Source organism: Cibotium barometz, chromosome 20, assembly GCF_041138505.1.
Source record: "Cibotium barometz isolate CiBa-2024 chromosome 20, ASM4113850v1, whole genome shotgun sequence".
In the NCBI taxonomy this organism is placed as follows: domain Eukaryota; kingdom Viridiplantae; phylum Streptophyta; class Polypodiopsida; order Cyatheales; family Cibotiaceae; genus Cibotium; species Cibotium barometz.
The window spans coordinates 14,638,625-14,664,875 of record NC_141065.1 but is presented as its reverse complement, the minus strand read 5'-3'; the positions used below and the strand labels follow the sequence as shown (position 1 = coordinate 14,664,875).

The following is a 26,251-nucleotide window of genomic DNA, read 5'->3' as shown; positions in this document are numbered from 1 at the left end:
GTGCTGGGCCTTTCTCGGGCTTGTATTGGCCAGGTACAACGTTTGATCCGGAACTTCTTGTGGGCCGGAAGTGATGGGAGGCCAACCAGGGCCAAGGTGGCATGGAGAGTGATCATTCAGCCACGTAGTAGAGGGGGGCTAGGTCTCATTGATCAAGCTATACCCGGTGGTGAGCCTTGGAAGGATTTCCTCTTGGCAGGGATTTCAGCCCGCACTCTGAGCCTTGGAGGCCCGTGGCCGCAGAGCACTAGATGGATCTTCACAGAGATGCGAGCCCGTGGTTTTAGTCCTGCCTTTGAGAACAGATTTGCAACCAGTCTACTTTGTGCTTGGGATCATCTCAGGCCAACCCTCAGACAGATTGTTCCCGTGGCCTCAAAGGAGCGGCTTCGGCAGCCTTTGATCTGGAACCCCCTGATCCGCCACATGCTAGGGGGCCCGACCGCACATATCCTGGGGCACCTTGAGCATGGGACCAACCAGGTCTCTTAGAGATTGGGTTGCACACAAGCAATTACCTCACGAGGAGCAGGAGAGAGGCCTGAGAGGGATCCGGGGTAGAGACAGGCTCAGCATCGACATTGACTCAGCTATTCCTCCGAAGTGGCAGACTCCTATTCCAGACCCGACCCCACCAATATGGCTAGGCGTGTTCACCAAACACGATATTCTCGTGGCGGTCTATGGAGCACATGAGGACAGTTGTCTGCTCACTTTTTCTATTGGATTACATGGCAGATTAGAGAGATCATAGCACCCCTTGGAGGATTTCCGAGGCTACACCTTCTTGCAGAGAATGAGGGTGATTGGTTTTCGAACACGTGCATGGCACATAGATCCAGCACCGGCCAAGGTGGCCGAGAGAGATTTTGGCGGTTATGGATTTGGGAGTGCCGACCTCTCACGCGGTTAAAGTGGGACCCTGGAGAGTGGACATGGCAGGATCCCGCAGATCGGGTGGAGACTCTAGATGCCCCTTTCTTTGCATATACAGCGAGGCTCAGCCGCAAGATCCAGATGTCAAAGATAGATGGCACACCGGCAACAGCAGCACACTGGTAGTCTCAGGGCCTATCACAGCGCTTCCTTTCAGATTTCTAGAGGAGCTTTGGGACAGCTTTCGGCCGAGGAAGATCACTCTCTTCCTTTGGTTGACGGCACACAGGAGTATGGCAATGGGTACTTAGCTGGCGATCAGAGGGCGGCCAACAGCTTGCCCGAGGTGCGGCCACCCCCCAGGAGTCTCAGTGACATTGCCTTTGGGTTAGCTCGAAGGCTCAACAGATTTGGCAACGGATTCTCCACATCTTTGCTATGGACAGGGCATCGACCCGGATTATCACTTGGGGTACTGTCACGTGGGCCACCGAGGCTAGAGTGGTCAGGACTTACGAGGAGGTTGGGGAGGCCATGCCCTTCAGGTCTCCCACCATCATATTGCGGTAGTACCAGTCACAGCCCCACCTGCAGGTGTTTGGCGTCCAGGCTTATGCTAGCACTGGGAGATTTGCAATAGCATAGCAGCCAGGCACATCTAGCATGCTAGATGTAGCGAGGCCATCGAGGATACCCAAACTCCACCTGAAACGAGACCCAAGCAGGGGTCACCCCTTCCTGGACTCACTTCTCCAGTTAGCACTTTATTATACACTCTTAAAAGACAATAGCACAAGACAAAATAGCAAAAAGTAATTAACAACTCTGAGCATAGATAGATGACACCACACTGAGGCCGGAACGGCCGGCCCCCCCCCAAGGAAATGATATTATTACTTGGGAGAATTTGTTACAAGTACACGGGCCCAAGGCCAGATTTCCAATAAGCAATGCACAATGAAAACAAAGTATCAAACCCAAACATGTTTGTTGATGCCGAGTCTGCAGTCACCAAGGGCTGCCCCGTCCATAGCACCTTCCAGAGTCACACTTCGCGTGCAATCCACCCGTCCCTGGCACTACGGATCACGCCGTGCCAGTCCTAGCGATGGGGCACCCTCACGGAGTTGACTCGGTGAATGGAAGAGGAGTCCAGACATACGAGAGCAGGAGAATTCCTCATTCTTCGCGATGAAAATCTTCTGGAGCCACCGTACAGCCAGTAGGAAGAGTGAAACAACCTGGGCCACTTGTAGGAAATGCGTATGTCCTAAATCCACGCGGATAACCCCACTGGTTTGACCTGCTATACCTGCTGTACCTGCTACTGTACCTGCTGTACCTGCTGTACGACCAGAATCAGCAAATAATGAAGGTATTGTACCTGCTGTACCTGCTGGTGTACCTGCTGTACCTGCTGTACGACCAGAATCAGCAATTAATGAAGGTACTGTACTTGCTGTACCTGCTGGTGTACCTGCTGTACCTGCTGTACGGCCAGAATCAGCAATTAATGAAGGTACTGTACCTGCTGGTGTACCTGCTGTACGACCAGAATCAGCAATTAATGAAGGCACTGTACCTGCTGTACCTGCTGGTGTACCTGCTGTACGACCAGAATCAGCAATTAATGAAGGTACTGTACCTGCTGTACCTACTGTACCTGCTGTACGACCAGTTTCATGAGAATAATGAGTGCTCCAGCCTGTTTTTCTCTAAATCCCAGCCAACAATTGTGTTTTCTTCCTCCAAAATGCAAGGGAGAGGGCTGGAAGTGAGGCGCCTTCCTCCCATGCAAAAGATTGGGTGTGGTAGGTGGGGTAGGTGGCCAACCCCCACCCCACATGCTATAAAAGGGTGCCCAGGCCAAAAGAGGGTGCCCACACTTATAAAGTGTCCACCTATTTTTAATGAAGTATGAAACCTGTAAGTTATAAGGCTTATAACTTAAAGCTCTTATTTAAATAAGGATTTCCCACCTGTTCACACGCCACAAAACCTGTCAGAAGACAAGGCATTCCACGGCTCACGGGAGGGCGTCCCCGACCCCTGAGCTAGACACACATGTCAGGCATGCAAACAAAACCAGTTCACGCGAAAACATTTCAAAGGCAGGCAAACATGAGTGCACAATGCAACATTGTTAAAGGATAATCTCCGTTCATGTACTTGCACAATACTTGACATTTCCGGGCACAAACAGGCCCACCGGAAAGTCAATTCCAGGTACACACACAGTGTACAATCCACCCGTCCCTGGCACTACGAATCACGCCGTGCCAGTCCTAGCGGTGGTAATCCAGAAACATACACCGTGTGCAATCCACCCGTCCCTGGCACTACGAATCACGCCGTGCCAGTCCTAGCGATGGAGCACCACTACGGAGTATGCTCATCCAGAGCCCAAAGCTCACACAAGAAGATAAGAGGACCATTAGATAGCTCAATGGTGACATCACCGGCTGAGACCATCGGGAGCATATGACTCGACATCATTGACACCCTCTACGGTCCGTGGGGGAAGCTATAGGGAGGTTCTAACAGCATGCGAAAGCCTTCTTGAGACTTTGGAGGCCTGGCCCTTTCCTTACTGATAGAGGCGGTGACCCCATTTGGCACTACAAACCACCTGTGTGGTTGCCCCCCCCCCCCCCTATGAGATAGCCTTCTCCTCATAGAGCGGCCAGTCGGAGGAGAAGCATCTCTCCCCCTTATGATCACTTGTTTCCCGCCCTTATATGAGGCGAGTTTGTATTTAGCCCTTCGTGGTTGTAGTTAGCCCTTTGTGGCTGTTTTCTCTTTAACTAATTGAAGGATCTTTTTCCCAAAAAAAAAAAAGGGATCCGATATCGTAAGCTGGTTGTGGTATCTCCCAATTGACTATCTCGACCACCTTGGCCGAATCAAGTCAGATGTCCTCGGCACTAATTATGTATCCAGGGTAGTGAACCTCGACCAAATAAACTTCCCACTTCTTGTCATTGACATAAAGCTCATTGCTTTCCAGCAACTTTAAAACTTTCTCCATATCAATGTCATGTTGCTCAATCGTAGCTGAAAATACCAATATGTCGTCCAAAAATATCATCACACACTTTCCAATCAAGTCCATGAATATCCCCATCATCATGCGGTTAAATGTGGCTGGGCATTCATCAAGCCAAAAGGCATGACCACAAATTCATAGTGTGTCCATTCCGTACGGAAGGCTGTCTTGGGAATGTCTCCCTCAACAATCCTCACTTGGTGGTACCCACTCTTCACATCCAATTTCGAGAACACCTTGGCTCCATTCAGCCTCTCGAGAATGTAATCTATTCGAGGGATCGGAAATTTTCTCTTGATAGTCAACTTATTGAGTGCACGATAATCGACACACAATCGGAAAGAATCATCCTTTTTCCTGACGAGCAGGACTAGGGCTACAAATGGCGACACACTAGGCCATATGAAGCCAAATTGCAACAGCTCTTGGAGTAGGCGGTCCAACTCCGCTTCCATTGCCTTAGGTAGGCGGTATAGAAACTTGCTCGGAGGATCCGAACATAGGAGGAGGTCTATCTTGTGGTGTCCTCTGGTCTTGATGGGAGGATCTAGGGATGGAGATTGTCTCGAAGCAAAATCTTCTGAAACTTGTCATGGCATGGAGAGCTTGGTCCTTCTCGTAAGCACTAGCCACTGTCTAGGCAGTCTGGATATAAATCATTGCACATTATGCACCTTTCCGTATTTCTAGTTTAGCCTACAAGTGGCTTATGAGAGGAAAGCTCGGGATTCCTGGCTCACACTTAATGGTTACTGGGGCTTTGGACACATTCCAGGTAACCTGTCCCAATCAATGTCTGGGTGACACTTGTGAAACCACTGAATTCCCAAAATTATGTCTACTCCTACAAGAGGAGCAACCATAAAGTCTCCCACAAACTCTATGCACTAAATCACTAGCTTAGCACCTTGAGCCTCAAACTTGATGCTCGGTGCCATGCCTGTGCTAAATCCCTCAACCTTCTTGTCTACCGAAGTCAACAAGGACCGGGCTCGCCGAGCGGCATGTTCCGTGACCACATCCTCCATGTTGCGCTATCAAATAAGACGACGACTCTCTAGCCATCTATGTAACCAAAAATCTTGAGTAGTTCGTTGCGCTCATACTCCTTGTCTTGGGCGCCCTTCTGCTTATCTTTAACCTCCCAACTAACGATTGCACCAACCCAAGACTTGAAAATCCGAAGAACTAGGGACAACTGCTTGGGTTTGTGTGGGAATGGGACTCACCATATAAGTCGTGGAGGCTGGGGTGGTAGTCTGCAGAGTGGTAGTCTTCCTAGGAGAATCCTTAGAAGTGTGTTCTTTTGTGTGTGAAAAGAAACAACTACCCTCCTTATATTGAGGGATCTCTTCTACACTTAGTTTCCCACCAGTCTTGCCTGCCTGAGCTTTCTCATCTAGAGTAAGCTTGGGTGCATTAGTCAAGTTCTTGGAGCCAGAGGCTCCCATGCTCTGTCCAGGGGAAGATTCTAGCCTTTTCTCCCTGAGGCGAGTGCCTTGGGAATGGAAGGCTCGGAAGTCTTGGGCTTTCCACCGTTGTACTTCATTTCAGCACTCTATGCAAGCGAAAGTGCATCGTCGAAGGTGGCTAGCCAAAACATATGCACTTCCCACTTGATTTTCTTATCAAGGCCATAAAGAAACTGCCCTTTCTTCTCCTTGTAAGAAATGCCTAATTGCAAACATAAGTTCGAATGTAGGACTGGTTGCGGTTCTAAGACACAACCCTGAACTCGTCTTTGAATCGCTCGAGGTAATGGATGGTAGAAACCGCTACTTAAGATCTAAAGACAAACTCGTCCCAAACATAAGCTGCCATACCTAATATGGTGTGGGCATAAGACCACTGGGTCCACCATGGAATGGCCTCAACTTCTAAATACTAACGAGCAAAGATCACTCTGTCATTATCATTTTTTCTTACACCAGCAAAATAGGCTTCAAATTGATGCAACCAAGAATAAAGGATTGTGGGGTCGAGTTTACCATTATACTTACTAAAGTTCATCCTTTCAAGAGAATGGCTCGAGAAAGAAGCTGGTGTCACTCTTGCGTCTAATGCTACAAGAAATCTTTCGTGCTCCACGGATTGCCTGGTGTCTTCTTGTTAAGCAGCACGGGATGCTGCCGCATGGTCTTCCATCAATCGAATCTCCAATGCTCTCATCTGCAACTGGAGTGTCGAACTTAGCTGCTGTAGTAACCCTTCAGGAGGGCCACCAAGAAGAGAATCCGCTATCGAGATGTGAAAAACAGAAGGAGAGAGGAGGAGACAAAGAAAAAGGAGCTGAAAAACGGGTTCTTTTTCCAAGGCCAAGATCTGTGCCTTCTACTCTTCCAACTTGGTGCTCTGGTCTGCAATTGCTTGCATCATCGTTTAAAACATGTCATGCACAATCATGTTTGCCGCCCTCAAAGGACTGCCTCGCACTCCTTGTTCCGAAGTTCTTTGTTCTCTCTCTTTGTCGAACCTCGCCATACTGGGAATATGCAGTTCCTTTCCGGAACGCAATAAAACCATCCACTATGCGTGTGGGGACTTTCTGGATGCTTTCGAAGGCATCCGGAGGCTAAAAACGAACCGCCCTTCTAGGAAGAGGAGTCACACCGAAAGGGGGTGGTCCTCTGAGTCGAGAAACCAACCACACAAGCGAAAAAAAAAATCTTTTTTTCTTGTTTTCTAGCTTAAGCTTCACACTTGAAGAAGGCTTCGACACCAATGTAACATGCAGAAGCTTGGTGGATAGAATCGGTAACTTCAATGTTCAGAATTCAGCAATCTTTCGCGACGAAGATAACGCACTAGATAGATAGAGATCTGGAGAGAGAGAGAGAGAGAGAGAGAGAGAGAGAGAGAGAGAGATGGAGTCGGACACAATATTGGGTCCCAAATACCCTCTATAGGACCCCCACCACGAATCGTGTATTTGCTTTATTAGAATGATGCAAATCTGCAAATAAAATCTGGTTCTTGACCTTTCACCTTCACCTTGGCTGTCCTCACCCTTGGAATTCAGTAATCCCTTGTGAATGATCAAATGCTTGACTGAAAATCATGCCTATGCTTTCATAGGTCCTAATGGTGCTAGTCGATTGGCTTAATCAAGGGTCGGCCTGTAGGAAAATACCCCACGACCTAGATTACCCCTTATGGGTAGCGCTTTTCACACTTGGAACTCGCCACCCCTTTTCTGTTGTGTCCACGCCATGCTAGGGCATGAGATGGCCTGCCCAGGCTGTCCAGCCTTCTTAGCTGCTGGCCGACAGGCTGACCAACTTGGCCTATAACCCCTCTAGGCCTGTCCGCCTTGCTGCCCAGACCTTCCAGGCCTGGCCAACAGCAAGCCACAACCTTCCTGGCTAGTGGGCAAAGGCCATGGGCCATCTTGTCCCCCTTGGGTGGCCTAGGGCCTACCCTGTGCCCACGTTCAAGGGATACCAGTTGAAACTCGCGGCGGATGCCCGGGGGACTAGGGCCTTTGACACACTTGTTGATACCATCAATGCATATTAAAACATTTAAAAGCTGGACAAAACATCCACAAATGCTGAAAATGGAGCTTGCACACATGACACCACATAGAGGCCGGAATGGGCCACCCCCCCCCCCCCCCCCCCCCCTTGGAGTATTTTATTACCCAAGGAGAATAATATCATGTACAAGTTTTCACGGCCTTACTCTCCCCACGGGAGATGCCGGATTATCCATATACAAATGCCATAACACAGCCCAACACGAGGCTACCAAGCCGGAACACAGGCTGTAGAAATGCCGAGCCAACAATATAATCCATATACCTCCGTGTGGGTACTGATTCTTCCACAAAAACCACGGGTCTTCATGCAATACAGCTGGTACAACAGGTTCAGCTCTCCATTCAGCCGGTACAGCCGGTACAATGGCTGGTACAGCAAGTACCATGGCTGGTACAAGCAGTACGATGGTAGGTACAACAAGTACAAATGCTGGTACAGCATGTACAGTGACTAGTATAGCTGGTACAGTGGTTGGTACAACAAGTACAAAAGCTGGTACTGCCGGTACAATGGGTGGTACAGCAAGTACAAAAGCTGGTGCAGCCAGTACAAGGGCTGGTACAACAAGTACAATAGCTAGAAATCATAATAAATGATTAAATACCCTTGCCTTCAGTATTTCTTCGCGATGGAAGCCTCCAAAACAGTCCCCAACAGTTGGTATTCTTCATAGGCAGCCTTCAAGTGAGAGAGAAAGAGAGTAGCCATCATTAGGGCAGCCTGTAACGGTGGTAGAGGCTAGTGTGCAGCAAGAGAGCCTCTATTAATGAAGAGAGAGGGCTCCAATTTATAGATTTGGGCCTCCCATGAGCTAAAATGGCAAGAGAAGGCTACAATGACAAGTGGAGAGCCACTCAATAGCTGAAGTGACAAGTGTGAGGCCACTTGTCTCACTTTGATCCACTTTCTAACAAGTGTCAGGCCACTTGTCTCACTTTGGTCCACTTTCTTGCCACATGTCCCAATCTAAGAGATGGGTCCTTCCATAAACTTTATCTCTAAAAATATCCCAACTGGTAGACATTCTGTCATAGGCACTTTGCCAACTCTTGGTATCTGCTCAATTCCAAATGTAATGACACGAACAGAATTTCCATCGGAGTCGGGCCAAAAATAGCAACTCTCCTAAATTTTAGGAGTGTGGTCCTTTGCATTCTAGGATAATACCCCATTCCCAAAGCTTGTACTTTCCAAATATTTAGACATCCTGGAGTCCACCAACCCCTTTCATACTGGGAGATGTCCAGGCTGGTGACATCCTCCCCAACTTCTTAAGAGTTGTCCCCAACTTTAAGCTTCAAGCCATATATTCAAGATATAATCATGTCCCATCAAGTGGGCGAGACGAGACAATCTCAAAAATCTAATATAATTGAAGAATCCATGTCCCAAAGAAATGGGTGAGACTAAATAGGTCTCCATAATACCAATATCAAAATCATGTCCCAAAATAAATGAGCGAGAATTCCATGGAAGATATGCTAGACACAGGCACAAGAGCCAATTGTGTCTCAATCACCAATATCAATGAGATAATCATATGCCAATGAAAATCACCAACCGGGTGCTAAGACACTTAAATAAGAAACTAGTGCCTCGCACAGAAACATGTGCTATGCACAGAAACTGGTGCCATTCAAGAGCGCAAACCATGGTGATAGAAAAGCTGGTTCTCCATAGTTTTGGCAATCCTTTCTCCCAATCCCAACAGTTCCCATGTTCTCCCATACAATCCCAACTCTGATCAACAAGCATGGTGTGGAAACAATGAAACACTCACTCCACAATCGCAACACGAATCCACGTGTATGGTGGAGTGTTCATTGAATTGCCCTCTCACAATCCCAACATGAATCCACATGCATGGTGAGATGAACAATGAACCTCTTGGCCTCTGTATGGGGAGATAGTGATTCTAATATGGCATAAAGATAAATAAATAAATCCATGTCCCAAATAAATGGGCGAGACAAAACAGTCCCATAAGTCCAGATATCATAATCACATCCCAAGTAAATGGGCGAGACAAAACAGTCCCATAAGTCCAGATATCATAATCATGTCCCAAGTAAATGGGCAAGACAAATCAGTCCCATAAGTCCAGATATCATAATCCATGTCCCAAGTAAATGGGCGAGACAAAATAAGTCTCCTCCCAACAAGGCATCAGTCCACATGACCCTTGGCATATACATAAGTCTCGTGCCAACCAGGCATCATGTCCACTTTACCACTTGCACTCCGTGTTGGTACTCTGACCACTCACCTTGGATGAGAGGTGGGCTCAAGTAACAAGATAAAGCAATCACTCACAGGCATAGATAACCTAGTGTTCCATAAGCATTTCTGCTACACATAGTTTATAGGCATTTCGGCCACCAACTCACACTACCCTCTCAAGTGCCCATGTTCCCTTCCATCTGCTCTCTATTGTTCCACCCAGATATGGTAGAAACAATCTTCAAGAGAGCACGTAGGACAAGAGAACACTACACACGGCATGTTGTGCTCAACACTACCCTCTAAAGTGCCCATGTTCCCTTCCATCTGCTCTCTATTGTTCCACCCACACATGGTAGAAACAATCTTCAAGAGAGCACGTAGGACAAGAGAACACTACACAGGGTATGTGAACCATGAGTTTCATAAGTCCAATGCATCCCAAATAAAGGGAGCTATAAAGAATAATCCATCCTAGTAAAAGGGAGTCATAAACATAACCCATAAACCTGAGGATGGATCCAAATCCCTAGGAATCCATAGACCTGTATACCATAACACTTACCACATACTCCGTGCTAACCACACACCTTGAAGTAGAGGTGAACTTTATCCATAAAAGCATCATATCCATGAGATAACCAAAGATTTCTTCTCTATAAACTCAAACAAATTCGTCCATAGAAATTGCTTGTGAAGCCCAATATCTATATAAATCTCGTCCAAGAAAGAAATCTCCATAGATATAATCCATCCCAATAAAGGGAGCCCTAAACAATGTTTCCCTGAAACCATCTCAAGGCACACAACACCACCTTTCTCCTTGCATGGCTATACAAGGGTTAGTGAACATCAAAAACACTTCATAGCAAAAGCACTAACTTTGCAAACTCAAAGTATGCTTAGCTTTTCTTTGCCAGGTTGGTCATGAAGCCAAAAGCAATATCTCGTCACCATATCATTAAGATATCTTGAGATATATCTCCATATAGCTTGCCTGTAAGCTTGATAATATAATCCACAATATCCATATGGAAAGAGTGTTAAATGTGTGCACATAAAGTCAACTCCATACTTCCAAGATAAATTTTGTGAATTTATAAATCCTTAGACCAAGCTGTCTATTGCTCATGCTCTTCCTTCACAGGCTCTGAAGTGGCTGGCCATGCTTAATAGCAATGATGGTAAGTGTGGTCCCCACTTGAGATCTTTTCTCTTCCTTATTGATAGAAGGAAGCCTCCGCTTCCAAGAAAGCCAATGCTCTGATACCAATGAAACTCGCGGCGGGTGCCCGGGGGACTAGGGCCTTTGACACACTTGTTGATACCATCAATGCATATTAAAACATTTAAAAGCTGGACAAAACATCCACAAATGCTAAAAATGGAGCTTGCACACGTGACACCACATAGAGGCCGGAATGGGCCAACCCCCCCCCCCCCCCCCCCCCCCCCCGCCCCCGCGGGAGTATTTTATTACCCAAGGAGAATAATATCATGTACAAGCTTTCAGGGCCTTACTCTCCCCACGGGAGATGCCGGATTATCCATATACAAATGCCATATAGCTGGTACAACAGGTTCAGCTCTCCATTCAACCGGTACAGGGTGTTCGACGAGACTCCTACATCTTCAGAGGGGGGTGGTGAGCTTCTTCTTCCTGCACCTTCTCCTCCTCCTCCTCCTCCTCCTCCTCCTCCTGCTCCTGCTGTTACTGTTACACCTCCAGCTGAGGATACTCAGTCAGATGATGATGACCCTGCTCCTCCTCCGGCGAGTTCGAGCAGATCTGTACCTGGTTGGTATTATCAGACAGTTCGTAACTCTGGGTTACGTGAGCTTCCTTATGCTCCTTCGCCTGGTTCTCTTCAACGTTCTTCCAGAGTTACAGGGAAACAAATACATGAGGGCAACATGTTTGTTAATTATGCTCTTATGTCTACAATCATTAATGGTCCTTCTGATCCCACTTCTATAGACGAGGCTCTTTCACATGAGTCTTGGCGTCATGCTATGCAGACAGAGCTGGATGCTATCGAACGGAATGGCACTTGGATTTTGGTGCCTCAGCCTCTGCAGCGTAAGGTGATTGGTGTGCGTTGGATTTTCAAATCAAAGTTCCAAGCTGATGGCAGCTTGGACAAGCACAAGGCGAGGTTGGTTGCCAAGGGTTATGCTCAGCACCTTGGTGTCGACTTCGATGAGACCTTCGCTCCGACGGCCCGGATGACTACCATTCGCACCGTTCTTGCACTTGCAGGACATCATAGATGGCCCGTTTTCCAGATGGACGTCAAGTCGGCTTTCCTTAATGGAGAGCTTACACAGGAGGTTTATATTGATCAGCCGCCAGGATTTGTTGTTTCGGGTAGACAGGATCATGTGTACCGGCTGAAGAAGGCTTTATATGGTCTAAAGCAGGCTCCGCAGGCTTGGTACCAGCGGATTGATGAGTTCTTTCAGAAGCTCGGCCTACGCCGTTCTCATGCAGATTCGAACCTTTATATCCTCCTTGAGAGGGGGTTTATTGTTATCATTGTGGTCTATGTTGACGACCTCATCTTTACAGGTTCTTATTCTATAAAGCAGGCTTCATATGGTCTAAAGCACGCTCCGCAGGCTTGGTACCAGCGGATTGATGAGTTCTTTCAGAAGCTCGGCCTACGCCGTTCTCATGCAGATTCGAACCTTTATATCCTCCTTGAGAGGGGGTTTATTGTTATCATTGTGGTCTATGTTGACGACCTCATCTTTACAGGTTCTTATTCTGTGCGCATCCGTTCTGTTGTGGATGCTTTGGAGACAGAGTTTGAGATGATGGATCTTGGCCTCTTGCATTATTTTCTTGGCTTTGAGATTTGGCAGACCTCGAAGGGCATTTTCTTCTCTCAGCAGAAGTACACTCGGGAGATTCTCGACAGATTTCAGATGACTGGGTGCAAACCAGTATCTTCACCTATGGATATTGGTGAGAAGCTTTCTTCACTTGATGCTTCTCCAAGGACTGATCAGGGACAGTATCGGGTTCTCGTCGGTTGTTTGGTATGGTTGACCTACTCCCGATTGGACATATGCTTCGTAGTCAGTTTATTGAGTTCCTTCTCATCCAAACCCCATCAGCAGCAGTGGCGGTGTGCTCTCAGAGTTCTTCGGTACTTGCGTGGCACTCTGGATTTTGGCATCTTTTATGGCCAAGGACGCACTCTTGTTGGATGGTATGACTTAGACTGGGCTAGAGATCCAGATACACGACGTTCGACCACTGGTTGTGTTTTTTCACTTGGGTCTGAAGCCATTTCTTGGAGCTATAAAAAGCAACCTACTGTGGCGCTTTCCTCTACCGAGGCGGAGTACCGTGCAGTTTGTTATGCTGCATGTGAGGCGATAAGGTTGCAGAGATTATTGGAGGAGCTCCGCTGTCCTCCTACCGGATCTACTCTTCTTTGGTGTGACAATCAGAGTTGCATCATCGCCAAGAACCCTGTGTTTCATGCTTGTACGAAACACATTGAGATTCAGTATCACTATGTTCGTGAACGGGTTCTTGCTCGAGATTTGCATTTGGAGTATTGTCCTTGCGCAGAGAATGCTGCAGATTTGTTCACCAAGCCGATTTCTCAGGCTTCCTTGGCTCCTCATCTTCGAATTCTCGGAGTTTGTTCAGCATCTAGTGCTGAGAGGGGGTGTTAGCACTTTCATCCCCAGTTTCTGTCCTTTTATGGTGCCCATTTGGTCCCCTTTTGTATGGCCCTTGCTTGTGGGCTGGCCACCCCTTTTTCACTATTTTTCTGGGATTTTTCCCAACCATTCTGGCATTTTCCCAGTCGGCCATGTCCAACAGCTCCAGTCGGCCTGTTTATGAGCTCCAGTCGGCCAGCACTTTCCCACTATAAATAGTGGGTGCTGGCCTCTCATTTTTCATTTAGTCTTATACATATTTTGCTCCCTCACTTATGAGACCAACAGTGTCTCTTGCTTGGGACTGTTTTGGTTCAGTATATTCAGCATAGTTTGCTCCATATCTCTCTCTCTCTTGCACTCTCTGTTCAGCACATTCTAGTGCCACTCTGCTTCCGCTCTGTGCACTCTTTCAATGGCCTCGGCGACAAAAAGAAAGACGTATGGTGCCAGAGGACAACCCTATCGAAAAGGTTGAAATCTCCTGTTGATGGCCTTTGCCAAAATCTTATAGACCGTCCCTAGAAGGGTGATGGGTCTCCACTGCCGGGTCTCCAATCTATCACCACCCTCCTTGGGAATCAAATGTATCAAGCCCTCTGTGAGCCTCTCTGGCATGGCACCTATGAGCATAATCTCATTGAAGGCAGCGCGAAGGCCACCGTCCATGAGGTCTCAGAGGCGAAGAAAGAAGGAGACTGGAAGCCCGTCCGCCGGCAAGCATTTGCCCCTAGGAAGTGCCGTCAATGCCTCTGCCAACTCCTCAGCAGTAAATGGTGTCAATAAGAATGACAGAAGAGAAGGGGGAACCACCTCCCTTGTATGCCGCTAGACCCTCTCGCGTGCATCCACCACCTCTAGAGAAACTGGGGCACCTGTGAGGAGGGATCAAAAAAAGTCCGTGGCGATGGCTCTTCCCTAGGGGAGGGATTTGAAACAATAGCTCCATCCTGGCCACGCAACCTGCGAATACTGTCTCTCCTCCTGTGGGGGCCGGCTATCTCAAAAAAATCCCCTGTGACTTTGTTATCGGCCTGAGTCCGGAAAGAGGTCCTCGCATGATACCTATACTCCACCCTCCTCTCCTCTATGGATCCAATCTCCGTGCGAGCAGCGGCAAGCTGACTCTCGATCCACTGGCTATCCAGGACCTCTCCTGAAGGCGCTGCGCTGTAAAGAGGTAAGACGACTCCTCAAACTCCTCTCCTTCTCCCAGAAACCCTCTAATCAGCTCAGGACTGCCTCCTACAAGAAACTCTCGATCCCCCCTCAACCCTCATCCAATGTGCACGCAGCAGACCTGAAAGAAAATCCAATCCTGTCCATATTTGCTCTATCTTGTTGCAAATTTTGGTTCCTGAATGAGGCTGTCAGGAATCCTCGAGCTCACATGCCTATCGTGCCTCCAGGGGTCCTCTAAGGACAGAATAACCGGGGCGTGATCAAAAAATGAAGTGCATGCCAAGATACCAATCATACCCCCTTGGCTGCAAGCCCACTCATCAGCATAAAACCTGTCTAGTCTAGAGAGGTTGGGGCCGATGCTCCTCCTGTCCGATCTCGAGAAGCTAAGGCTCCCACAGCTACGCCCAAACTCTGGAGGATGCCAAGGGTCCTGTCCCCTAATTGCAAGAATCATCTCCTCCCAAGCTGAATACTCTGCTCTTGAAACTGTGGTCGTGCCACCTCCAAGTCTGTCCTTTGCTACCTCTATCATGTTAAAGTCACCGCCCAAGCACCAAAAGTCAGCCTAAGGGAGGGCCTCCCAGACTCCAAAAGAGAGCTCTACCTGCAGCAGCGTTCGGAACATAAACATTGAGGAAGCCAACGCTATCCTCGCCAATAGTAATGGCAATCCCTATGCACGCCCCAAGACAGTGACTCCTGAGCCAGTCACTGTCGACAACAGCTGCTCACTGACAAATATACACACGAAGGATGGGGACCACAAAGTGTGACTCCTTCCTGGAAGAATCTTCCCGCATCTATGGGTGCCCCCCTCTGAAAGATGATGCTCCTAGAGAAAAAGAATGTCCATGGGTCCCCCCACTATGGCCCTCTGAATCTCACCTCGTAGGATGCCTCGTCTATGAAAGCACTAAGGCCTCGTCTAGGAATAGAATGTCTATGGGTCACCCAACTATGGCTCTCTGAAGCTCACCTTTGAGGGTGCATCGTCTCTGAAAGCACTGAGGCCCCCTAAACCCTGAATGTTCCATGAAACAATCCGCATATCAATCTCTGTGTGATGTGGCACTGGCGGAACTACCCTAGTCTTGGACGAGGGTTTAGACGAGGAATAATCACAATCCGTGCGGGGGCAAAGGCATGCCAGGTGGGCACTAATCATGTCCTCCATGCGACACCACTCTGTACGAGTGCGCGCATATGCATACTCCGGACTCCATCTATCACAATGGAGGTGTTTGTAAGAGGGGGAGAAAAGACGTACCAAGCTAAAAACCCCTTGAAGGCAAGAAGCACCAACCTGCACAGGAGGGGAGAGAGAAGAGAGGCGGAGAAACGAAGAGGACAGAAAGAAAAAAGGGGAGGGAAGGCAGGAGACCGGGGAGGGGGGGAGGGAGCGAACAACGGGGACAAAGGAGTGCGCAAAGAGGGGGGCGGGCAGAGGAGCGAAAGGGGGGGAGCATTGGAATGCGCAGAGAGTGAAGAAAAGAGGGGGGGGGAGAGAGAGAGAGAGAGAAATGAAATGAAATGAAATGAAATGAAATGTTATATTAACGTCTTCAAAAGGCCATAATGACCTATGAGACCAAAAGTTACATCATGGTGGATCTGATACAATGTCTGGATAAAAAAACCCAGAAAATGAAAAAATAAAGATGATACTACTGGCACCTAAAAAATGAAACTGGAACTGGAAGGTACACTATGGAGGTACCTCCATCTCATAATATGTGCCGCATCGGACACTGGCGGATCTCCTCAATATCCTGTGTGGTCAGCACCCTGACTGGGTGTCTCGCATGCCTCGCAAGAATAATCCGAATCTGCCGCTGCAACATCCGTCTATGCTGGGATGCCCTCCTCCGTGGTCGTGGTCGTGAGAGAGAGCAAGGAAGGGGTGGGGGGCGACAGAAACATGACAGAGGGGAGGGAAGAAGGCTGAGGCGCACAGCGGGGCGACACGAGGCAGGGAAGGTGTAAACCGGCCTTGGTCTTCACGCAAAACCAAAGGGCGATGCAAAAACAAACTTGCACACAAAACACTTCAACACCTAGAAGAGGAAAATAAACATGGGGAGCTAGAGTGCTCCTGCAAGCAATACACGAACACCGATTGGCCCCAAAACGTAGTGGCCCCCCTTGCGGTATTTCTTTAATTGATTATAAGAGCTTTGATTACAATAAGGCCGGAAACTCAACCGTCACAGTAGAACTCCTAAAGCCTGCAAAGACCTTGCATCATGGCTTCATGTCCACTCGGCATCCACAAACGAGTCCAGCCATTGTTCACATCAAAAGACTCCCACGCCTTGAGTCCTGCATATAGAAGTCTTATCCCATGATCAAGGCTGCCACAACCATCCACAGCCTCTCACCCTATGAACAGCATCACACCCTCACACATCCAGTGCTCTTGCTTCACAACAAAGACTCCAAACTATTTCCCAAAAGAGAACTCGCATCACATCACAGCATACTTTACAGTTGACACACCTATATCATCCCTCTCTGCCTTCCAAGGGTACTTTCCTTCTGAGTCATGGATTCCCGACGCCTGTCCAATCAGTAGCAAGGCTATACAAAACATGTGTCCATTCTTGTAAGCATTGCCTGCATGTGACCTATCTCTTGGAGAAACCAAAAACATGCTTCCTCGAGAAACCTATGACCTGTTTCCACCTTAAACCCTTAGGCCTGTTTTCCCCTTGAAACCTTCGTCCTGTTTCCACACAAAACCATACGCAGCACCATTCAAAGATAGTGCCAACAATAGCATTACATCCAGTGACCTGTTTCCTCATGAAACATCTGGAAACATAGATATGCCCACAACTGTAGGTCCCTCTGTTCCTTTCAAGTAGGAAGAAAGTAATCAGCTCTAGAACATGCACCCATGCGAGCTTGCATCACTTCCATGCCAGGAAACACATCCAAGTGACCTGTACTTGCAGCCAACCAAAACAGCCCATAAACAATCCCTGGAATCGACTCTCCAAGCTGCCAAACCCCTCCTCCCAAGAGAGAGAGGGAGAGAGAGAAAAGTGCATGGGCAAGGCTAGTGTCCAGCCCGACGCTCCCTGCTGTCCAGCCCTGCCAGTCCTCAAAAGAGAGAAAGCATGCTCAATCCAGCCTTGCTTCCTAGCAAAAGAGAGAGAGAGAGAGAGAGAGACATGGCAGTTCAGCCCGCCAGTCTGTTGCACAAAAGAAAGGGCCATGTGTGTGCTGCAACCCCACTTGTAGCAAGAGAGGGAGAGAGAAGCCCATGGATGAGCCTACTGTCCAGCTGGACTCTGCGCTCCCTGCTCAGCTTTCCTTTTCCTGCAGCCCAGCCTGCCAGCCTCCTCATGAGAAAGAAGAAGAAGGTGTGTACATGCTGTTCTGCCCCGCTTGCTTTTCACCAAGAAAGAAGCCTGTATCTGCAGCCGCCAGCCCCTCCATAAGAGTGTGTGCCCCCCTCAGCATGCAGTCCAGTCCTCTGTGTGCCAAAAAAGCACTCTCCCCCCAAAAAACAAAAACGAGCTCGCCTGATTCCTCCAAAAATAACGTAGGCCTTTCGCTTTTAAAAAAAGGCCACGATGCTCCCCAAAAGGGGGATTGCTTTTTTTAAATCTTTAAATCCTTTGTCCCCCCCTTTTCACATGGGGTTACAAAAAAGGTTCTTCAAAATTTTGACCCCGAGTGTGACTGTTTGGCGAAAGTCATGCTTGCACTTGTGTCCTACACACTGACCACCATGTTCCAGTGCACACTTGCATACTGTCAGAAGGGGCATGACTCGTTCTATGTAGGAACTTCTTTGATACGTAGAAGCTTTACAAAGAATCCAAGGTGAGGGTGCATGCAGCACCAAATTTTCCACAGTTCCTGAGCAACTTTCCACAAAGCATACACGAGACTTTCACAGGGTTCTCTTCTCAGAGTCGAGTTGAATCAGTGCCGCAAAATACTCCCAAAACCATCTTCAAATCAGCCCCAAAACGGTCTTCAAATCAGCCCCAAAACAGCCCTGTAGGTGACCAGCAGAAGACAGGTACTACACGGCTCCAACGTGCTGCCCACGTCATCTCTGGCCGGCAGGTCAGCAACTTCTACCAGCTGACGACCAGAGCCCCCACAGTTGCTCAGCTCGTTGTTTGCCACCCTGTTTGCCGATCTGCAGGCGCCTCCCACCACCTCCATAGTGCTCACAACATCATATCAACAGTAGATCAGCAACAAATTGGGGGATTTCTTTTTATTATGCAGACATTGTTAAAATCAATCTTTTCACAAATTAGACGAAAATCGAATAATTGATGCTCTTGCAGTCAACACGATTTGGGGGTTTTCAGAAATTGGGCACAAAAGTGCCCAATTAAAGCTTCTACATCAACTTGCGTTTTTTTCAATTTTAGGGCAAAATCCTAAATTGAAGACCATGTGTTCACAAAAATTTGGGGCTTTAAATTGGAGCCACGCCAACAGCATTGGAATGGAAACGCCACCAAAAGAAACCAGTCTTCACCAACATACACTCTAGGGGGAGTTTTTAAAACGTCCAAAAATTATCTATTTCCTATTTTATGTTTAAGTTCAAGGGTTCTCTACTCCAGAAGTCCCCCAAAATATGACTTAAAAAAACCTTATGTGTTTTTATTATTTTGTAATGCCTTGATGTTATAAAAGGCTTCATTTCCCTGCTTAGAGCAAGGGAGAGTTGTTTTTGGGTAGCTGATGTAGGTTGTCATGTGTGGTCAAGCTCTTATATCAAACCTAACATGAGAGTTCAGGTGTTGCAGACTGCAGTCTAGAGTCCAATCACCACGGCTATTTCTCAGACAACACCCACTATTGCTCCGAAGGGGGGTTTGTTGGGATTCCGAGTCTCATGTGTGTGAACCATTCTATGTGTGTGAACCCTTGTTTGTGTATCCGTATGCGTGCGCGCGCGCGTGTGTGTGTGTGTGTGTCAACAGCCCCTAAAAAGGGTTGATGTGTTAGTAGCATGTGAACACACTCTTATGAGTGGATAGGGTAAGTGTGTCATGTGGCATGCACTTATTGGTGTGTGTTATTTGTATGGATCAAAAGATAAGGCTGCAAGACTACAAAAGAATTGTACTTGATGAGTGAACATCGCTTCTATCATATCAATCAATCAATCAACCATCATTAATCGTGCAATCATCTCTCTTGAGCTTTGTCACATCTCTCTCTCTCTCTCTCTCTCTCTCTCTCTCTCACGCCCAGTGGATCTACAGAGCCTTCTACAAGCTACCCCCATGCTCGATATCCTTGATGCCCCCCTCCTCCTACCAAGGGGTTAGCTCCATAGGCAGTATGATGATGATGATCCCATTTTTTATAATATGGTCAGATTTGCAATTCCCGGCTCATAGCTCGTCTTTGTTTTCTTTTGTACCATGATGAAATTACATGGACACTATTGTATCACTTTTGGTCTCATGGGTCTTTTGAAGACATTTAATATAACTCTCTCTCTCTCTCTCTCCAGCACACCATGGATTTCTTTGATCTACCTTAGCTTAGGTTCTCTTATGTGCAAACCCTAATGTCTGCATGACTACCCATTTCTCCCATCATGTTTCTGCTTCTATATTTGAAAAATGCCCAGAACTTTTTCAGTATATTTAACTTTTTGGCTGCTGTGGCAGAGGAGAGAGAGTAATAATCATGGTCCCATCAAAGATCACCGACCATTGGGAGAGCTTTACAAGGTAGTGGTAAGTATAGCTCTTACATTGGCCATAGAGAGCAGCTTGATAAGAGTTGGCATACTACTCAAGTTATCCATGCCTGTGAATAACTTCCAGGAATTTCAAAGCTGAGAATCAGGTGTAGGCATCATAAGTCCCAAATGTCTCGAAAATAACAGCCCAAGAATTCTTTGGACCACCAAGCAAAGCATTTTGAATTATCGTGAATATAAGCTGCATCATCCCAAGTATATGAAAAAAAGAACTCATGTGGATCTTATAAATCATATTCTGAAATTGTCAAGGTTTTTTATACAAACCATACCACAGCAGAAGCAGCTAAACTAAGCTGAGCAAGACGGACCCCAATGGCATTTTCCTTGCACAAACCACCCCCAGACAAGCTCCTCTGTGGGGAGACTACATGCCATTTTGCTGCCAACCGTGAGGTTCCTTGCCGTGTAACTTTGAAGCCCTGCACATGCATCCAATGATAAATGCCCTGATCATTCAAATGACAAAAGAAAAAGATCGGTATCTTTTCCAACATAACATAACATTTATCAAGCACCATGATAATAACCCAACCTTATTTTTTGAGGGACTTGTTGGAACATCAACATTGAGGAAAAATCCATTGGGGAAGACTCCTGTACTTAGATCACGAAGGGCTGCCTTGATTAGAGGCAGGCAAATGCAAGCGGCTACTTTGAAGTCAGTGTCACTACTTTCCCCTTTCTTCCTGATTATTTTCAACCAAAGTGATTTCACACACAGGCCAACAGTAGCAACTCAAATTATGAAGGTTGATTCACAGAAGCTCAGTGCATAATTGGATTTACCAGTTAAGTGAGAGAGACATGGAAGGCACCCCACAAATAAATGCCTCACGAGCACCTGCCACAGTTCCTGAATAAAATCTGCAATGTAGAAGGTACTACCAAGAACATTAGACAATGGTAATCTTATTAACAAAGTAGGGCTTTTTTACATATGCTCAAATACCTACATTTTCACTTGTTACAGGCCTGCGTGTTTACTTGTCACAAGCTCAATGCCTATGACAAGTGAACACCTGTGCGGAAGCTGTGAGCCTCATCGCATACTGTTGTCCCTATCTAAAACAGATTCATTTGGGGACTCATAAATTAAGGCCAATGCCAAACCTTTTAATTATCTATTCTCTAAAGCTAAAGAGGATGATTAGAGATTATGCGTGTGTAGAGACAACCCAATGTGTTGATTGCAAGGTGTAACTATTTGGCATTCCTAGCTCTATTCACATGATGGAACACACGCCCGGACATTGGACACGTGGAAGAAGGCATGGGGACAGGGACCAAAGGGTTTGCACATGGAAAAGCGCCAGTTTTGGTCAAAAAGCAGAGAAAAGCAAAAAGTCAAACTGAGTTGACCGCAAGACGAGCACCGGACTGCGCAAGACCAAAAAGCAAAAAGCTACTTCAAAAAAAGTAGCTAGAGCCAAAAAGCAAAAAGTTACTTCAAAAAAAGCAACTCTAGGGCCAAAAAGCAAGGCCCTAAAGCCGGAAAAGCAAAGCGCAAAAGAACTTTGAAAAGCTGATCTTATTTGAAGTAATAAATATTCTATTGTAAAATAGTAAAAGGAGGAAAGCAAAGTGAAAAAGACTAAAAGCATGGATAGCTTTTTTGGCAAAAAGCAAGATCCCCTCCTCAAGTATAAAAGAAGCATGAGTCTCTCTTCATCGCCAACATCCAAGCGAGGGCTTCATCAATTGAAGTTTGGAGTTTGCCGCCACCGACTGGAGCTACTGCTGCCACCTTCTGCCAGTGCACCACCACTGAACTGCTGCCAATTGATAGTGCCGCCTGTGCCAGCTAAGAACGCTGCCTGCGCCGCCTCCGTACACCCTGAATGCGCTGCCAGCTCCACTGCCAGTTGTATTGTCCGCTCCGGGTCCAGCGTTGTGTTGCGCCACCTGAATTGCCTGGCTACACCACCTGAACCGCCTGGCTGCACCGCCTAATTCACCACCAGCGCTTGCTGCCGCCGCCACTTGCGCCAGCTACCAACACTGCCTGGCTGCTATACGACTGCCTATGCCGCCATCTATTGTGCGCTGCTGCCGCCATACGCCTACTGCCTATGAAACCGGCCTCTGATAGAAACCAAAGTGTGGTAGACTAGCAGTCACCCAAACCACTTGTAATCCAGCAAATAAAACAAATATATGGGAGCTAGAGTGCTCCAACACGAAAAGAAGAACGACACCTGTTGGCCCCAAAACTTGGCGCCCCTTTCGGTATTTCTTTATTCAAATTCAATGGAAAAGTTTAAATGAGTACATCATGGCCATTCATGGCTTGTATGGTTGCATGTCCAATATGCCAATCCTCTGGACCTCTTAGCATAGAGGTTACACATAGCCTTGTGCCCCAAAAACACCACATTGTTATCTCCTCTAATCAGCCAAGACAGTGCATCCATGAGGCCTTGAATACGCATCTAACTGGCCCATGCACACAACCACAAACTCAGCCATGAAACAGTCCACAAACTCTTCCAAATCAGTCCAAAAACTTGCCCTGTTTCCACCCTCCAAACTGCCAAACCCTTCCTCTCACAAAGGGCCAGAGAAACAACTCCGAAACAATCACGAGCCAGTGAAAAGAGAGACTCAGTTAGACACTTCCTGCAGTCCCACCTGCTCACAAAGAGAGAGAAACTTACAGTCCTCGTATGGCTTTCCCCTAGAGAAAGAAAGAGAGAAAGTACACAGTGGCCGGCTGTTCCTGCTCAGCAGCGTGCCTCTGTGTCTCCTGCAGTCTGCCACTTTTCACAAGAGAGAGGAGGCGTGAGACAAACTCTGTTCTGTCCTGCCTTCATATCTTGCAGCCGCCTGCAGTCCAGCACCTTTTTCCATGTGAGAGAGAGAAAGAGAAACGCCTGGGAGAACCTGCTGTCCAGCCCTGCACTCCCTGCAGTCCAACCCGCCAGTTCACAAGGAGAGACAGTCCGACTCCCTGCAGTCCAACCCGCCAGTTCACAAGGAGAGACAGTCCGACTTCTTGCAAAGAGAGAGAGAGAGAGAGATTCAGTCTTCGCCTCCTGCAGTCCACTTCTCTGTGTCCAGCCCACCTGCGTGATGCACATAAAAGTATGCTTGTGCGCCTGTGTGTACTGCAGCGCAGCCCACCAGCCTCTTCCCAAAAGCGAGAGAGAGAGAGAGAGAGAGAGAGAGAGAGAGAGAGCGTGCTGGCCCAACTCCCTCTCCAAAAGAAGCGTAGGCCCCAAAATAGCCTAGGGGCCACGATGCTCCAAAAAGGGGGGTGTTCTTTTATTTTTTAAAGGTTTTAAACCTTTGTTCCCTTTTGTCCCCTCCACACATGGGGTTATTTAAATAAAACATTTGCCCCAAGTATGAACCTTAAACATATATCTTGCTCACCAACCACCATGCTCACACTTATGCTGCACAAATTCACAGGGTCATGACATACCCCCCCTCTAGAAAAATGGCAAGCGTCCTCGATTGCATTCTAGTGATACAGCAAGACATCCAAAGTAGAACCACACTAATAACGAAGGCTGCCCAATACAATGAGATATCAGCCATGTGATCCAACTAAAAGTGAAAAGTACAATATGGCAAGATCAACGTCCCAATCTCTGTGAGCCATGTATATGTAGCAACATTCACTACAAACCAATGGTGTAGTAACAATCCAAGTTGTATACCATTGTGAACCATACACAACCACAACATCCAATGTGACTAGTACACATATATCATAGAAGTCCCATAAGCAGATGTACTGTCAGTTATCAATACCTTCAGGTGAGACAAAAGCTGCACCAAGCGATCTCTAGATGACATCTGAGCCTGTCTGTCTCAAGGGAGCGGAGGTGCTACCCCCCTCTTGAGCATTAGGCAATGCTCCAGACCTATGCTCTGCTGAACCTGAATGAGCCGTACCAAGAGTCGGCTCCAACTCAAAGACATCAAGATAAAGCTGCAATACCTGAGGGGAATCTGCTAAGTCACCCTCCTCCATCTACTTCGCATCCATCGGTGAATAGTTCTTGAACTTCACAAGATAGTGACGGGAAACTTTACCTCGTACCTTTCTTTCCTTATGTGCCAATATATCTGCTCGGAAATAAGAACCTCATCAAGATAAAGCTGCAATACCTGAGGGGAATCTGCTAAGTCACCCTCCTCCATCCACTTTGCATCCATTGCTGAATAGTTCTTGAACTTCACAATATAGCGACGGGAAACTTTACCTCGTACCTTTCTTTCCTTATGTGCCAGTATCTGCTCGAGAATAAGAACCTCATCAAGTTCCTCCACAAGCGACTAAGCCTCATCTCATACATCCTCAAGCACATCCCCATGGAAAGGTCTAAGTAGACTGACATGAAATGCATTGTGAATCCTCCAGTGATTTGGTAGCTTCAAACGATAGGCTACCTCACCGATCTTTTCCAATATCTAAAAAGGTCCATAATAGCACATGCTCAACTTAGGGAATTAAGCGCTCTTTACCCTTCATCTTTTGGAGCCTAGCTTTCTCAAATCGCAAAAGAACCCAGTCACCCAATGCAAACTCTAATGCACGCATGTGATGGTCTCCTGCCTTCTTTTGCTTTTGTTGAGTTTTTTGGAGTGCCAACTTAACTCTCCTATAAGCTTCATTCATGTTCTCCACATTCTAATCAGCTTGAAAGATCTTATCCTTTGTGTGCAAAATGGATGGTACCTTAACCCTCCTTCCACAATCTCAAAAGGCGCCTTGCCCGTCGAGGTATAGATGGTGTTGTTATAAGCAAACTCCACCAAAGGAAGATACTTTTCCCATTGTTGCTTGTGCTCTGACACATAGTACTTGAGAAGATCTAAAACTGTGGAATTAGCTTCTTCCAACTGCCCATCTGTCTGTGGATGAAACGATGATGAAAACTTGAGAGTTGTACCCATGTTGTAAAACAACCCTCTCCAAAATAAACTCGTCATCCGTGGATCACGGTCACTAATGATAGACGAAGACATGCCATGATACTTGAAGATGTTCGCCATGAACAACTTCACCATGTGATCAACTTTGATCTTCTTACGCATGGGAATGAAATGAGCCTGCTTACTGAACTTGCATATGACAGTCCAAATGCCATCATTCCCCGTTTGTGTCCTCGGAAGATCAAATATGAAATCCATGGCAATGCTCTCCCATGGTCTATCTGGAATAGGTAAAGGCTGAAGTAACCCTGGTGTCTTCTGACGGTCAAACTTCACCTTCTGACATATGATACATTGCCTAACAAAAGCATCAACATCCCTTCTCAAGGTCGGCCAATAAAAGAAAGCCTCAACTGCCTTTACCGTGGCCTCAATGCCCCTATGACCTACATACGGTGTAGCATGACTTTCAATCATAACCTTGAGCCGTAACTGCCTGGTAACACACAGTCTACCATGCATCAACAAAAAGCCATCCCTGAGAGTATAATGATCATGCCACTGACCCTCGGACATCTGATCATAGACCCTGCCAAAATCCTCATCCTAGGCATACTGCTCTTTCATCTCATCATGCTCATGATGATAAGCAAGTGAAGCTGCTGAGACCTGTGGCTTGGGTGACAAAACATCTGCCACAACATTCTTTTTGCCTTCCACATGTACAATCTAAAAGTGGAACATAGACAAAAAGTTGGCCCATCTCATATGCTTCTCAGAAAGTTTAGTTTGCATGAGGAAATAACGCAAGGTCTGATGATCTGTCTGCTCAGTGAAATCAACCCCAAGCAAATAGTGTTTCCATGTAGAAAGAGCATGAATTACAACCAACATCTCTTTCTCATGGACCTACAACCAATATACGACTCTCGTAGGCTATCACATGTCCTTCCTGCATGAGAACTGCCCCAATGTTGTTCCCACATGCATCACACTGGACAACAAAAGCCTTTCGGAGATAAGGTAGTACCAATACGAGATCCGAAGTAAGCTTTTCTTTAAGCTTTT

General features: G+C 47.1%; 1 protein-coding gene across 1 annotated transcript in view; it reads right to left on the bottom strand.

Annotated features, from left to right (window-relative positions):
* LOC147627560 (uncharacterized) overlaps positions 1 to 26,251 on the bottom strand; it is a 62,070-nt gene that overhangs the window by 17,137 nt on the left and 18,682 nt on the right. The window contains exons 5-7 of the mRNA XM_086814475.1: positions 21,086 to 21,163; positions 20,832 to 20,985; positions 20,569 to 20,718 (exon numbers count right to left, since the gene is read on the bottom strand). Of these exons, the coding sequence (XP_086670601.1) occupies positions 20,569 to 20,718; positions 20,832 to 20,985; positions 21,086 to 21,163 (382 nt within the window). The remainder of the gene's footprint in view (positions 1 to 20,568; positions 20,719 to 20,831; positions 20,986 to 21,085; positions 21,164 to 26,251) is intronic.